At 43.4% G+C, this 15,881-nt stretch overlaps 1 protein-coding gene across 5 annotated transcripts in view; it reads right to left on the reverse strand.

Annotated features, from left to right (window-relative positions):
* The window catches only part of TRIO (trio Rho guanine nucleotide exchange factor), a 354,258-nt gene that overhangs the window by 52,410 nt on the left and 285,967 nt on the right, over positions 1 to 15,881 (reverse strand). The window contains exon 35 of one of the 5 annotated variants that reach the window (XM_077879554.1): positions 3,583 to 4,260. The exons of the other annotated variants lie outside the window; for them this stretch is intronic. Coding sequence (XP_077735680.1) covers positions 4,220 to 4,260 — 41 coding nt within the window. The 3' untranslated portion in view covers positions 3,583 to 4,219. Of the gene's footprint in view, positions 1 to 3,582; positions 4,261 to 15,881 lie in introns of those variants that run through there. 5 annotated transcript variants of the gene reach the window in all.

Here is a 15,881-nt window from a genome sequence, read left to right on the forward strand (position 1 = left end):
GAGAGTGCCCTGCACGTGAGTGAGGAGCCCCTGGGCACCACCACATGGCGACGGCGACACCCCGCAGCAGGCCACTCTCAGCCCTACTCTACTGACAGCTCAGGAGCAGGGAAACTCTGAATACTCCTCTATTTGTTTGGCTTTTTCGGAAGCTAAGAACCTCTGTGTTTCCCAAAAGTCAAAAGGTTGTTCTTTTCACAAGCTTACTTAGGAGGAGTATCACTGCCACAAAGAAAGATTATCATAAAAACAAATCCTGTGTGTTTACTAGATTACTTAGTACTTGGTATACCTCTGACCATATCCATTATGGATAATGATGTTCTTCTCTGCAATAAAATAATGGGTTCTTGATTCTTAATTTCTTCCTTTGGGAAGCTATTCCCAGGGCAATACAGCATTTATTATTACCCTGAATAGATAATCATCACTCAAGGGAACAGAAAGCTACTTTGGGGGGAAATAAGTAATCCTGTGATGCTCGCATAACATTCCCTTCGTGTGATTCCGCCTTTCAGAGATTCAAAGACTAAGAAATGTGAATGTTTAACCCACGGGCATAACCGTTCCTGATATTAAACACAAATTGTTAGCGGTGAAAGATCCAACAGCATCTGAAGGAGGCTTACATTTGAACTATAGTCTTCATGATGAATATTTATGCTTTTGGTTAATGTATTATCACTTGTCAGAAAAAAAAAAATGAAATAAATCAAGCTACCTTCTTACAGAAGAAACCAAAGATTTTCTTAGGGGGCAACCTGTAGATTTCCTTAAAGTTGAAATGGTCTCTAAATGAAGCAGGACATACACAAAGACACTCCCATGCAAAATGGTTAAAAAGAACATTCTGTAGTTAGTGGTTTGAACTGCATGACTGACTTGTTTCAGGTACTGACAGATGCCTCATTTATGTACAAATTTATCATATTTAATTAAGACTGGATCCAGAATGCCAGCAAGCAAAAGCCTTTTTCTGACACTCTAGCAAATGCATGAATCGCCTAAGAACACATCTAACTGAAATATGCTATCAACCATGCAATCTCCTGTTTTCATAGAGCCACATAACTCATTTCATATAACCATATACTAATTTTTACATAGCATTAAGAAGAAAAAAAAAACCGGCCCCGGAATGTTCTGCAGTGAGCCTGCCAAGCGGTTATCACTCTTCATGTCCTCTGCACAGCAGGTTAGCTGAAGCTCCGGTCTCAGGGGGTTGCAGGGTAAGTTTGGAAAGAGTTACAGCCCAGGTGAAGGAGGAAATGGATGGTTTCCCCCCACAAACCACAAAGCAATATCCAGTACATTTTATCTTAGGGTTGCTGGTTGTTTGGTTCAAAAATAAAGAAAAAAAAAAAAAAGCCCTAACCAGTTAGGAATCCCTTTCACAATTATATTTTAATAATACCTCTACCAAAGGGAAAACATTGCTCTAACTTACAAAGCTAAGCACTTGAGAACTGGAATGAAAACAGTAAACAAAGTTCAGACAAAAAGCCCAAGGTGTGCATGTGCGGTCCCCACAGCTACAGCCCCCTTCATCTACACGAGGGGTGGAGGGGACACAAACCTCAACTTTTTGTTTGATTTTAAACACACCCCACCCCGCCCCACCCCCCCAAGAACACTGAATGGCACTGAATTTTAGTTTTCACAGGACCATTCTGCAATTTCTTGAAAACTGCCCACTCCTATCCTAGGATAGCACATAACAAGACAGTGACAAAAGCCAAAAAAACACAAAGAAAAGACGGTCCGGGCAACTGTATTTGGAATTGTTCGTGTATCCAACACTGGGGGCGATCTCTGTGCCGCTGGGCCCCCGAAGGAGCCCCGGAGCCCAGGCTGGGGCGAGCAGCTTGCTACGAGCCCCCTGTGCCCCGCGGCCACGGCCACGGCCCGCTCTCCAGGCAGCTGGGCACCACAGGGGAAGGGAGGCCTGGCATTGCTCCAGGAGGGAACAGACACAGGCTCAGAGACCAAGGGAAGGAAGGGAACACCTCTGCCACGAAGGCCAGCTAGTGGTGCAGACTGCGTCCTTGGCTTCCACTGGTGCCCCTGTGGCAGGACGGCGGTGCCCCCGGCCAGGAAGGAAGCAAGAGCAGGAGGTGCGCAACCAGTCTCAGTGTTGGGCTCGGCCTCCGTGTGGGCTCGGCCTCCATGTGGGCTCAGCCTCCGTGTGGGCTCCGTGTGGGCCCCGTGTGGGCTTGGCCTCGTGTGGGCTCAGCCCCGGGTGGGCTTGGAGGCAGAGGCCAGCTGTGCTGTGCACTGTGTGCGGGCTCTCTCTGGGGCTGGGGCAATGAGGGGGGGACGCTCAGTTTTCAGTTCTAGGTCCCGATCACGACAGGCACATCCCCTTCTTGTCACCAAAAACTCCCTTGTTTACACACTTCTGGGCCCCTGGGCCACGTCTTAGGAGATCCTGGCAACTTTAAGAGATGAAAATGGGAGAGGGGTCACCTTCGAGTTTCACACTTGGTCCCCCGGGGCAGGTTTCCGTGGCTGCGACCCCGGACAGAAGGGTAACTCTAGTCTTTCCATCTTGCAAGACTGCAAGGTGGAAGTCCATCTTCAGGACTGTGTGGCTTGTTCTTAATTTTAACAAGAGGTAACAAGAGAAACTTTCCTCAACTACGCATTTGAGAAAATGGACAATGGCTAAGACTAGGACAGTTTCTTAGAGTTGAATTTTCAAAGTGTGAGTAAAATATACATCATTTCACACAGAAAAAGCCTAGAAAAAAATGGAAATGTGTCCACACATCATCTGTTTGTATTTTTTCCTTCTGCTTCTCCTTCTGTAAATTCTTTTTTTTTTTTAACCGTTAGTGTACAGTTTCACAGAAATGATATGTTTTGGGGCGATGCTGTGCTTCTGTGTACAGTTTGATGTGAGGACTGTAAAAGCTGACTGGGAGCATGTGGGCTGTGGCTCCTCTCTCATGTCCCCAGCCAGTCCTCAGGGAGTCTCCATGGGCTAATTCCCAGCCTCATTACCCCCACACCCCTAGGCAACCTACCCTGGGTTTATGGACTTGCTTGCTCACCAACAAGGCCAACTTCGAGCACCTGCAGGAAATTCTTTGGAATAAAAAGCCATAAATTTGTGTTCATCCTGAAGTCTGGCTGAAGAAATATGCTTAGAAAGAGTACATACCAAACACAGATCACAGCTGAAGAGCAGGGGGCCTGCTCCTTATCTAGAGGAAGAAAGGATTCCAGAGCCAGAAAGGTCATTTCTACTGAAGGCTCATAACCTGGGACTTGGAGGGACCTTTTTAGTCTATTTTTAATATTAACTTCAAAATCTGAAAACTTTAAAACTTCATGTTTACTCTAAGTAAGGCTAAATAAGTTTACCTTTCTTTGCCTTTTGGCTGGACATAGATACAAATCCAGTGTGTTCACTGTTTTGATTTTTGTCTCCCAAAACTGTCACCTGAAGTTCAGAATGACAAATACATCTCTGATTAGTGAAAAGTGAGAAAACAAAATTATTTTAAAACTGCAGTTTGCTCACAAGGAAAAAATAACCTTTAATGTAGTTTTCAGAGAACACAACCGCAGCAGGACCGTGTGTGTGTGTGTGTGTGTGTGCATGTGTTGAGTATGCACACATGCGTGCAGGTGAAGAACCTGCAGTTGAGTGTGATTCACAAGGATTTACCCGAGGTCACATCCGCAGGGGTCAGTGAAGACGGAGACACTGGTGGCCGGACCTCTACAGTAACAACACTATTCCCATTACACTAGCATGCACAGCCTGTCTTTAACTACTTTAAAAACACATAAAGAGCAAAAAAGGTATGAGATAGAATTTAGTTTGCACAGTAACTCATGTGAAAGGCTTTCAGAGCTGAAACAATACAGTGTTGTGCTAAGCACTTTGGTTCAGGTTTCCCTGAACACACAGGAAATGGAGTGTCCTGAGCACGGGGCATCCCTGAGCAGCGGTGGGCAGGGCTGTGAACCCACATGCATACTTTTAGAACAGGTGTGCACTGGAGATTTCAGCAGAGACATCTTCCCTACATTTAGTCTTTCAAATGTTTTCCTTTAATTTATAAAAACAAAAACTGCATTGGTGAGAATCCACATTCTTCAAGAAAGAAACAGGAGATTTGAAGAGGGTTCAGGAGAATGATAAGGCACACAGTTGGCTTTGCATGTGCATCTGCTTATTGTTAGGAGGGTCACTGCATTATGCTTTTCCTTAGGAGAATATGTACAGCACTGGAATTGATTCCATGTGTCCTATAAAAGAGTACACTTATTTCAGAATGCTAACAAATTCAACAGTTCCACTATCTTATCAGAGTAACTGGGCTCTCCCACAGGAACCGTCTTAAAAGATAATTTATAGTTCTTGACCTTACCTAAAACTTGAGTTCTTTTCCTAACAATTGCTTCATAGTAAAACTCTCCGGGCTTATGGCTGTGCAAGTTATTGGTAATGGCAAGGTCTGCACATAAAACGGGCTTTCAGGAAAATTATTCCAAGCAGGAGTAATTCACATTTGAAGCAGAATGCTTCAATGAATATGTCAGAAAAGCAGAAAAACAGCCTTTCCCCAAGGTACTCCAAAAAAATGAACCCCCAGATTGTCTAAAGAACGGTTCTGCAATCACTCTCTATGATTTGATTTGCTGCGTATTCTAAAGTTATTTTGGGATTTATTTCTTGGGTTACTCAAAATCATTTTTCTTTTTCAAACTGATGTACATCTATTTCCCCATAATCAATTTAATAAGTAGAATCACATGTATTAAAATACCATTCTGATATAATGTGGAATCTTGGAAACTGCCTTGGAATTGCGATGAAAGTTTGGGAAGAGATGGACAGTCGTATTTTTCCAGGAAAAAAAAAAATTAGAGTTTTGCTTTCTCTTATCTATCCTTTACTGTGAAGAGATTAGATTTTTTTCCCATGAAAATTCCAGTGGGTATCAATTTCTTTCCAAATTTGTGTTAGCTTAAAAATTTTGTGGTGACGGCTTGAATAACATCACTTGGACTTTCCGTTAAAATCTGAGAACTGCCAGAATGAGAGTATAGCTAGGGGAAATGAACAATATGATAGTGTAACTATCCTCTAGTATTTAAAAAGTTAAATAATGTCCCTTCAGAAGAATTTCTACAGAACTAAAATAACACTAGGATTCAAATTCTCTCTATAAAAATGCTATGAGAAAAAAAAGAGAATGGCATGTCTTCTAAAATTCATTATCTCTTGGCCAAATTGCTCATTAAAATATTTTGGTCTAAGCTTTGGGGATGTTTATACGACACTGGGAGTGGTGCTTGAATGTTACTCCCATTTTGCAGACAAAGAAATGAGGTTCAGAGACATACGGAGATTTTCTCAAGACCCCAAGCTACTGAGTGGCTTAGACTTTTAATGAGACTTTCTTAAAACTGTTCTTTATCTTTCACAGACGTTCTTATTATTTTCAGTGAAGAGATCTTATGGATCATCCACTTTCACCCACTTGGTACAGAATAATGCCTAGTGTGTGGTGTCACTGATGGACCTGCCCAGCCTGGACACCTCCAGAAGGAAGGCCGTTCTCAAACGATGAAACTACCATGTATATGATAAAAGTTACGGTCGATGACTCAGAAACGTTTTGATAGCTTTGTGAACAAAAATTACACAGAGTATTTATAAAAATAATGTTTACACCAACAAATTTGATATTCACGCAGCCAACACTTATCTCTCCCAGGGCCAAATAATTTCCTTGTCCTCTTCTAGTATTTCATGAACAAACACATGTGTAAACAGTGCCATGTCCCCCTCAGCCCCTTCTTGATGGGTCCCTCCACCTCATCTCTCCTCTCTTGAGCTCACCATAAACTGGAAGCGCCCAGAAGGTCTCACCAGATCTCCTCAGTGTCCCTCCTGCTGCCTGCTTCTGGAGCACAGATGTGAACAGCGGCTGGTCAGAGTGAGGGCAAGCCTCAGAAGTGCACCAGGGCCAGGCCCGAGATCCTGGCAGGAGTCATCCCCACTTGTAGACCAGAGGCAGCCTACTGAGAAACTCATTTATGGCCACGCAGTCTGGACAGATGTTGAAAGTGGCTGCTGAAAAGCCAGCCTCCTCTGGAGTGCTGCAGGGCAGCTGTTCCGTGGAGACCCACAGACCTCGTTTCTCCCCTCACTTCATTCTTTTGTATCCTGCTGCTTTTCCTCAACATGGACCTTACTGACTTCTCAAATGACCTTTACAGGAATCACATTTTCTTAACTCAGCTCTGTGTGTAAAGCCAAAGCCTGACACACTCACTCCCCTGAATATACACGGGGTGTTGCCGGAGCAAAACTTTACATTATCTTATTAGATGCCTGCAGTTCCTAAGAGGAGGGACCAGAGAATCTAAATATAAATGCAGGAAACTGCCATTTTTCTGGAATAGTCTGAGCTGCCTCCCTGCAATTAAACCTAAAACATACCTAAGACCAACTAAAATCATAAGTAGGCAATTTGTGGCAAAGATCAGACGGTTTACATGCCATTTACAAGAAAGAAAGGATAATCAAAAGCAGGCCCCAGATATTAAGAATGCCTTCCAGCCGAGCAATCAATCAGCTCCTCGACCGCTCCGAGAGCCCGCCAACAGCACAGCCCCACGCAGCCCCTTTCCCGGCTGGCAGCAGATACCACGCTTCGGCGTTAAAGCACAAACATTTCTGTTTCAAAGCATGCAGTGACCACGCCAGCGGCCACTCTGAGGATGGCGGACGCGTGTACCTAGGTCGAGGATCCAGTACTTGCAGGTGCCAGGCTGCGCGCCGCCACGGTGTGCTGAGCCGCCCCGGGACAGCTGGGTTCCGTTGGGCATGGTGGGGGCTGCTGCCCCGTCCGGCCTGGGAGCAGCCCAGGCTCCCGTCTGCAGCCGAGCAGGAAAGCAGGCTCCTGGCTCCTGGCTCCCGGGCTCCCGGGCGGCTGCTGGCGCTGTTCTCCAGCTGCCTCTCCGAGCGGGCTGGTGGGCGCCCGGATTACATCCTACCGCACTGACTCTAATTGGAGCTCACGGAAATTCTGAGGGCGCGCCGAGAGCCAGATGTTTCTCTTCTACACTGGCCAAAGCTGCGATTTCCTTACTCGCTCAAGTGTCAAGTGACGGATGCCCTCCCCACGCCGGGCTTTCTGACTTGGGCTTTGTGTAGGTTTGCGTGGGGGTCTTCCCTGAGACATACAACAAATAGTGCCTCCTGATGTGACTTGATAACAGAAAGAAACGCAACGCAATTCGGTCGACAGCCAACTGGTTACATCACTGTGCTAAAATGCCACTCCTCACTTATTAGAAACATCTTCCTCCTTTCTTACAAGCAGCAGCCATGCAAGTGAAAATAAAAATCTTTACTTGTGATTTGTAAAGGCGTTTTTACTAAAGCATCTTAAAAGCTCATTTTTGTCCATTTCAGAAATTGAAGATTTTCTCTAGCCTACAGTAACACTTACTCTTTCCTTGAAAGTTTCCATGTGTTCTCTTCCTTGTCTCACACAGCACAATGACTTCATAGGCGATATTCCACTATTCAACAATCACGAAATCTGACTTCTCCACTTCTAGGTAAGTGTGTGCACTCTCCTGTTTCTCATTAATTTGAGAAGCATTCACAGTGCTCTCCACACTGTACTGTGATGGCCCATCTCCTGCTCTAAGGCAGTCACCTGGAATGTTCTTCACATGTCTAAAACTGTAACGTGGCCCTCAGTTACTTAAACGTTTCCTAAAGGGGTGTTATTGGTTGAAGCTTGTACTTAACAAAATCACACACTGGCTTCCCAAGTTCTGAGTAGCAATTCTTCTATCTCTGTTTTATTTAACCTAAGAGCATAAGCGATTTTGAGTGCTTTTATTGTTTGCTAAGAAAAAATGTTGTCTTTTTAGTTCCTTAAAAGTTAAACTTGTGTTCTCCCTCCCCAACGCCCATGTTAATTGCAAAGAAAAATTTAAAAATTCTCAAATTAAAAAAAAAAAAGTGAAAATAGCAAAGACTTCTGGTTTCTTTCTCAGTTTCATACAATCCACAACTACAAAAAAAAAAAAAAAAAAAAACCACAAAGAAATCCAAAGCACCCAAAGAAACCTGTCTTGAGCACCTGTAACAGTTCCCTAAAACAAACTGCGACAAAGTAGGATATGTCTCATATTCTTCTCAAAAGACCAAAAAGCAAAGCTAAGGTTGTTTTTCCCCTGAGATAGATCCAGATGGCGTACTCCTGCCAGGACCAAGTAAGAGGCGGCATTCTGCACAGAGCACTTTTTATGCAAGAAAACTTTATTACTGAATAAATGCCCATCTCTCTTATTGGCAAAACAAAACAAAAACACAAGGTAGTAAAATTATGTCCTAAAGGAAATCAAGGTAACTGACATTCTAAGGCTTCATTTGCTATAATCTTTATTAAGTATTTTACTTCATCCCTTTCCAAAAATACAGACTGCCAAACAAGGGCTATTAATTAAAAACAAAAAAACGAACTATCTGGGAAATTAATTACTTTATGGGCAATGTATGTTCTTTACTACAGAACAAGGGACTGATGCTTAAAAAAGAATACAATTCTGGCTAAGATACCTGTGAAATTTCCCTAGTAACTGCCTTATTCAAGCGTCGAGTTCACACCTGTGAGAGAAATTTAACACAGAAGGAATACGGGAATAAAGGAAGGCAGGCTTCTATTTGTGCAAGTGTGAGGTTACTATACAGCGTTTACTACGTAATGTGGTCCATTATAAAGTGTGTAAAGATAAATTATGTTAGGTAAAGGCATTGCATGAGTGCTACCTGTGAGGAGTGATAATCTAACCCACCTGACTGACAGGCATGGAACCAGCCCATGAGCCGGTGTCAGTAAGTGGAAGGCGCCGAGGCAAAGTCGGTAGAAAACCCAAATCACGGGGCAGAAGCTTCCCTGAAGTAGGTTCATGACCTCTAAGGCTGACTTCTACTTTGGTGGTATGACCAGAATTCACTGCAAGAGTCTGCACCAAGTTCAGGCAAGAGAGACCCAGGGTGACTTTGGGAGCCCGCGGACAGAAAAGCTGGGTGGGCACTGTAGCCACAGCCGGGGAAGGGGAAGGCAGGGAGGGCAGCGGCTGGGACCTCAGTTTCCTGGAAGCGGCTGTGAAGAGGTGAATTCCTTGTGCCGGCAAGGAATTCAGAAGCAATGGAGAAGTTTGAGAATGGGTGTGATGGGGTCAAAGTTCTGAGCACAGAGTGTGCCAACCTGCAGTGCGAGAACTTATCAGGTGGGAAAAGAAAGGTCTCAGTATGATGAAGTCCTGTTTCTTTACATAGGTGCAAACACTTCAGAGACAGAGAGACCGGGATCCCTGGGTGGCGCAGCGGTTTGGCGCCTGCCTTTGGCCCAGGGCGCAATCCTGGAGACCCGGAATCGAATCCCACGTTAGGCTCCCAGTGCATGGAGCCTGCTTCTCCCTCTGCCTGTGTCTCTGCCTCTCTCTCTTTCTCTCTCTCTGTGTGACTATCATAAATAAAAATTAAAAAACAAAAAACAGAGAGAGACCATGAATTCAGACTTGTGTGTACACAGGAAAGTATGAATATGTGTCCACTGAGAAGACATAAAGGTCATGATAACACACAGCAATGAGCACACCTAGCACCCAGATCTTAGCTTTTCATTTCATTCTCCAATAAAAAGGAATGAGGGCTTCTTGGAGAAATGGCTGATCTAGGACTGCAGCAAGAAAAACCCAAGATGAGTTGGGAAAATCCTGTGGTGTGAGAAAGCAAGGAAGCACACAAAAAATGATGGGGTATGTCCAAATCCAAAACGCCAACCTAAAGGAGCTCTTAATGGCCAAAGCTGGAATAATTTCAGTAACAGAATAAATAATGATAGTATTGGATTATGATCCAGAGAATAAAATAAATACCCACGATTCCACACTGATGCAAAATAACTGAGGGAGAGGCAGGGCCAGATGGCAGAAGAGTGGGTCCTCACCTCACCTGGCCCCACCAACTCACCTGGATAACTTGCAAACCATCCTGAACACCTGTGAACTCGACCTGAGACTTAAAGAGAGGACAGCCAGACGCTACAGAGAGAAAGGTTTTCGCTTCTAGCAAGGTAGGAAGGTGGGAAAAAATAAAGAACCAAGTGGGGGAGGGGCCTGCAAGAAGCTGGGTTAAAGGGGGCAGGGAGACTCGGGAACTTTAAAAATCTGCACTGGATTCTTCCCAGATGAAAAAGTGCTCAGCAGGGAACTCGGGCAGTATCCCAGAAGGGGCAGGGATGCCTCCATTCCTGGGGTCGCTAGGAGAAGGAGGGGCGTCCGGGGTAAGTGCACCTACACCACAGCCAGTCTCGTAAAGGGCTGGAGCGTGCCAGTGGGGCCTCAGGGAGAAGCCGGTGGGTCAGGAGGGGGCTCCGGGAGGGGGTTGGGGGCACTGAGCCCCCTGGAGTGCGGGTCCAGCAGCATAGGCCCTGGATCCCAGGGCGCTGGGGACACAGCCCCACATCCTACGCTCCCCCGGGGAGGGGCGGGGGTGGAGAGGGCTCAAGACAGTGAGGATGCTCCCCCCCTGCTGCCGGGTGCCCCCAGCTGTGCAGGTCAGCGCCCCCCGCCCTGGGAGCACCTAGGCCAGTGCAGACTGGGAGCTGCAGTGGTTACTGGGGAGCTGACTCCAGGGCTGGGGAGCTGGCCACCACCAGTAGTGGTGTTCCTCCTGGTGTCAACCTATGCCTGGGGGATCAGGCCCCCAGGGGACAGAGAACTCAGAGTCAGCTTCCACTGAGCCGGCACCAGCACTGGCGGGGTGGAGGGAGGGTGCGGGCAGCTCCCACAGGTACATATACCTGAGAGTCAGCACAGCAGGCCCCTCCCCCAGAGACCAGCTGGAAGGACACGGTAAGAGCAAGTTCTGGACCGAGCAGCACTGGAAAGCTCCAGGACCAAAGGAAAATCAAGGGAAAATAATATATACAATTAGAGGGTCCCTTCTGTAAATTTCTTTTTCCTTTTTCAATTAAACTCATTTTTATGTCAGACTAAAAATTTTCAATATTTTTTCTCTTTTCCCACCTTAACTACAATATTTTACCACCTCTTCATGTTTAAGTTTCTTCCTTTTTGACTTTCATATTTCTACAATTATATATCTTAAATATATTTTCCACCCCTAGATTCCCTTCAACGTATTCAAGTCAATTTTGGGAGATATACGTGATACGGGTTTTTGTTTTTTTGCTTTTCTCTGCCTCATTTTGCTTTACAATGTTGGAAGTTAGTACCTTCTAACACATGACCAGCATGCACCCAGAACCAAGTGGCACACCGGGCTGGTTCATTCTGAGATTATATTCTCTCTTCATTCCCTATCTGCCCCCTCTTTATCTCATTTATGTTTTGGTGGTCAGGGTTGGGGCTCTCTACAAATATTGCTGGTGTATATAGATTTGGGACTGAGCATCTTCTAACATACAGAACAAAATACACTCAGAACCAAAAGGATCACCCTCTAGGACCCTCAGGTAGAGTACTTCTCCTTCCACTACCACTTCCTCACCACCATCATCTCCCAGTCCCCCTCTTTTTTCTTATTTACTTCTTTTCCTTTTTTTTCTTCTTCTTCTTTGGGGTTCTTGGCCTTTTATTTTTTACTACTTTGTTTTAAAATTTGTCTTTCACTTTAGTGGTCCTTTTGTTTTATTCTGTTCTGATCTTCATTTTCATTTTCTGGTCTCTGACCTCACTGGAATCATCTAGGGTGGATTTTACTTAGGTTGTGGTTCATATTCTTGACTCAGCCCACTCATAAAGCCACTCTGCACTGAACAAAATGACTAAAAGGAAGAATTCACCACAAAAGAAAGAACCAGAAACAGTACTCTGCCATAGAGTTATGGAAAGTGGATTTCAATACAATGTCAGAAACCCAATTCAAAAGCACAATTATACAGCTACTGGTGGCTCTGGAAAAAAGCATAAAGGACTCTAGAGACACTTACTGCAGAACTGAGATCTAATCAGGCCAAAATTAAAAATCAATTAAATGAGATGCAATCCAAACTGGAGATCCTAATGACCAGGGTAAATGAGGTGGAGGAGAGAGTGACAACACAGAAGACAAGCTGATGGCAAGGAAGGAAGCTGAGGATAAAAGAGAAAAACAATTAAGAGCCCATGAGGAAAGGGTTAGGGAAATAAATGATAGCTTGAGAAGGAAGAATCTACATATAATTGGGGTTCCAGAAGAGACTGAGAGAGGGAGAGGGGACCACAAAGTATATCTGAACAAATCATAGCTGAGAACTTTCCTAACTTGGGGAGGGAAACAGGCATTCAGATCCAGGACAGAGAGAGCCCCCCCCCCAAAAAAAAAAACGTTCAACACACCTCGACATTTAATAGTGAAACTTGCAAATTCCAAAAGATAAAGAGAAAATCCTTAAAGCATCAAGAGACAAGAGATCCCTAACTTAGATGGGGAGAAATATCAGATTAACAGCAGACCTCTCCACAGAGACCTGGAAGGCCAGAAACAGCTGGCAGGATATATTCAGGGTCCTAAATGAGAAGAACATGCAACCATAGAGAATACTCTATCCAGCAAGGCTCTCATTCAGAATAGAAGGAGAGATAAAGAGCTTCCAAGATAAGTAGAAACTGAAAGAATATGAGACCACCAAACCAGCTCTGCAAGAAACATTAAGGGGGACCCTGTAAAAGAAAGAGGAAGTCCAAAGAAACAATCCACAAAAACAGGGACTGAATAGGTGATATGATGACACTAAATTTGTATCTTTCAGTAGTAACTCTGAACATGAATGGACTGAATGATCCCATCAAAAAATGCAGGGTTTCAGACTGGATAAAAAAGCAAGACCTACCTATTTGCTGTCTACAAGAGACTCATTTTAGACCTAAGGACACCTACAGCCTAAAAATGAAGGGGTATAGAACCATTTACCATTCAAATGGTCCTCAAAAGAAAGCTGGGGTAGCCATCCTCATATTAGATAAATTAAAGTTTATCCCAAAGACTGTTGTAAGAGACGAAGAGGGACACTATATCATATTTAAAGGTTCTATCCAACAAGAAGATCTAACAATCATGAATATTTATGCCACCTAATGTGGGAGCTGTCAAGTGTGTTAATCAATTAATAACCAAAGTAAAGACATACTTAGATAACAATACACTAACACTGGGAGACTTCTACATGGCGATTTCTACAAATGACACATCTTCTAAGCACAACATCAACAATGAAACAAGGGCTTTAAATGATACACTGGACCAGATGGATTTCACAGATATATACAGAACCTTGCATCCAAACGCAACTGAATATACATTTTACTCAAATGCACATGGAACTTTCTCCAGAACAGACCACATAGTGGGTCACAAATCAAGTCTTAACCAATACCAAAAGATTGGGATCATCCCCTACATATTTTCAGACCACAATGCTTTGAAACTAGAACTTGATCACAAGAAGAAATTGGGAAGAAATTCAAACACATGAAGGTTAAAAAGCATCCTACCAAAAGATGAATGTGTCAACCAGGAAAATAGAGAAGAATTAAAAAGATTCACGGAAACTAATGAAATGAAGATACAACCATTCAAAATTTTTGGGACACGGCAAAAGCAGTCCTAAGAGGGAAATACATCACCACACAAGCCTCCCTCAAAAAAATTGGAAACAACTCAAATACACAAGCTAACCTCCTACCTAAAGGAACTGGAGAAAGAACAGCAAATAAAACCTACGCCCAGCAGAAGAAGAGAGTTAATAAAGATCCGAGCAGAACTCACTGAACTAGAGACCAGAAGAACTGTGGAACAGATCAACAAAACCGGGAGTTGGCTCTTTGAAAGAATTAATAAGATAGATAAACCATTAGTCAGCCTTATTAAAAAAAAAGACTCAAATTAATAAAATCATCAATGAAAGAGGAGAGATCGCAACCAATACCAAGGAAATATAAACGATTTTAAAAACATGTCATGAGCACCTATATGCCAATAAATTAGGCAATCTAGAAGAAATGGACGCACTACTGGAAAACCACAAACTACCAAAACTGGAACAGGAAGAAATAGAAAACCTGAACAGGCCAATAACCAGGGAGGAAATTGAAGCAGTCATCAAAAACCTCCCAAGACACAAGAGTCCAGGGCCAGATGGCTTCCCGGGGGAATTCTATCAAATGTTTAAAGAAACAATACCTATTCTTCTAAAGCTGTTGTGAAGGATAGAAGGGAACAGAATACTTCCAAACTTGTTTTATGAGGCCAGCATCACCTTGATCCCAAAACCAGACAAAGACCTCATCAAAAAAGAGAATTATAGACCAATATCCCTGATGAACACAAGAGGCAAAAATTCTCAACAGGACACTAGCCAATAGGATCCAACAGTACATTAAGAAGATTATTCACCATGACCAAGTGGGATTTATCCCCGGGATGCAAGGCTGGTTCAACACTCGTAAAACAATCAACGTGATAGATCATATCAACGAGAAAAAACAAGAACCATAGGATCCTCTCAATAGATGCAGAGAAAGCATTTGAAAAAATACAGCATCCATTCCTGATCAAAACTCTTCAGAGTGTAGGGATAGAGGGAACATTCCTCGACATCTTAAAAGCCACGTATGAAAAGCCCACAGCAAATATCATTCTCAATGGGGAAACACTAGGAGGCTTTCCCCTAAGATCAGGAACAAGACAGGGATGTCCACTCTCACCACTGCTATTCAACATAGTACTGGAAGTCCTAGCCTCAGCAATCAGACAACAAAAAGAAATAAAAGGCATTCAAATTGGCAAAGAAGAAGTCAAACTCTCCCTCTTTGCCGATGACATGATACTCTACATAGAAAACCCAAAAGACTCCACCCCAACATTGTTAGAACTCATACAGCAATTTGGTAGCGTGGCAGGATACAAAATCAATGCCCAGAAGTCAGTGGCATTTCTATAAACTAACAATGAGACTGAAGAAAGAGAAATTAAAGAGTCAATCCCATTTACAATTGCACCCAAAAGCATAAGATACCTAGGAAATAAACCTAACCAAAGAGGTAAAGGATCTATACCCTAAAAACTATAGAACACTTCTGAAAGAAATTGAGGAAGACACAAAGAGATGGAAAAATATTCCATGCTCATGGATTGGTAGAATTAATATTGTGAAAATGTCAATGTTACCCAGGGCAATATACACGTTTAATATAATCCCTATCAAAATACCACGATGGACTTTCTTCAGAGAGTTGGAACAAATTATTTTAAGCTTTGTGTGGAATCAGAAAAGACCCCGAATAGCTAGGGGAATTTTAAAAAAGAAAACCATATCTGGGGGCATCACAATGCCAGATTTCAGGTTGTACTACAAAGCTGTGGTCATCAAGACAGTGTGGTACTGGCACAAAAACAGACACATAGATCAATGGAACAGAATAGAGAATCCAGAAGTGGAACCTCAACTTTATGGTCAACTAATATTCGATAAAGGAGGAAAGACTCTCCACTGGAAGAAAGACAGTCTCTTCAATAAATGGTGCTGGGAAAATTGGACATCCACATGCAGAAGAATGAAACTAGACCACTCTCTTGCACCATACACAAAGATAAACTCAAAATGGATGAAAGATCTAAATGTGAGACAAGATTCCATCAAAATCCTAGAGGAGAACACAGGCAACACCCTTTTTGAACTTGGCTGCAGTAACTTCTTGCAAGATACATCCATGAAGGCAAGAGAAACAAAAGCAAAAATGAACTATTGGGATTTCATCAAGATAAGAAGCTTCTGCACAGCAAAAGAAACAGTTAACAAAACTAAAAGACAACGAAGATATTTGCA

The sequence above is a fragment of the Canis aureus genome, chromosome 31 (assembly GCF_053574225.1).
Source record: "Canis aureus isolate CA01 chromosome 31, VMU_Caureus_v.1.0, whole genome shotgun sequence".
In the NCBI taxonomy this organism is placed as follows: domain Eukaryota; kingdom Metazoa; phylum Chordata; class Mammalia; order Carnivora; family Canidae; genus Canis; species Canis aureus.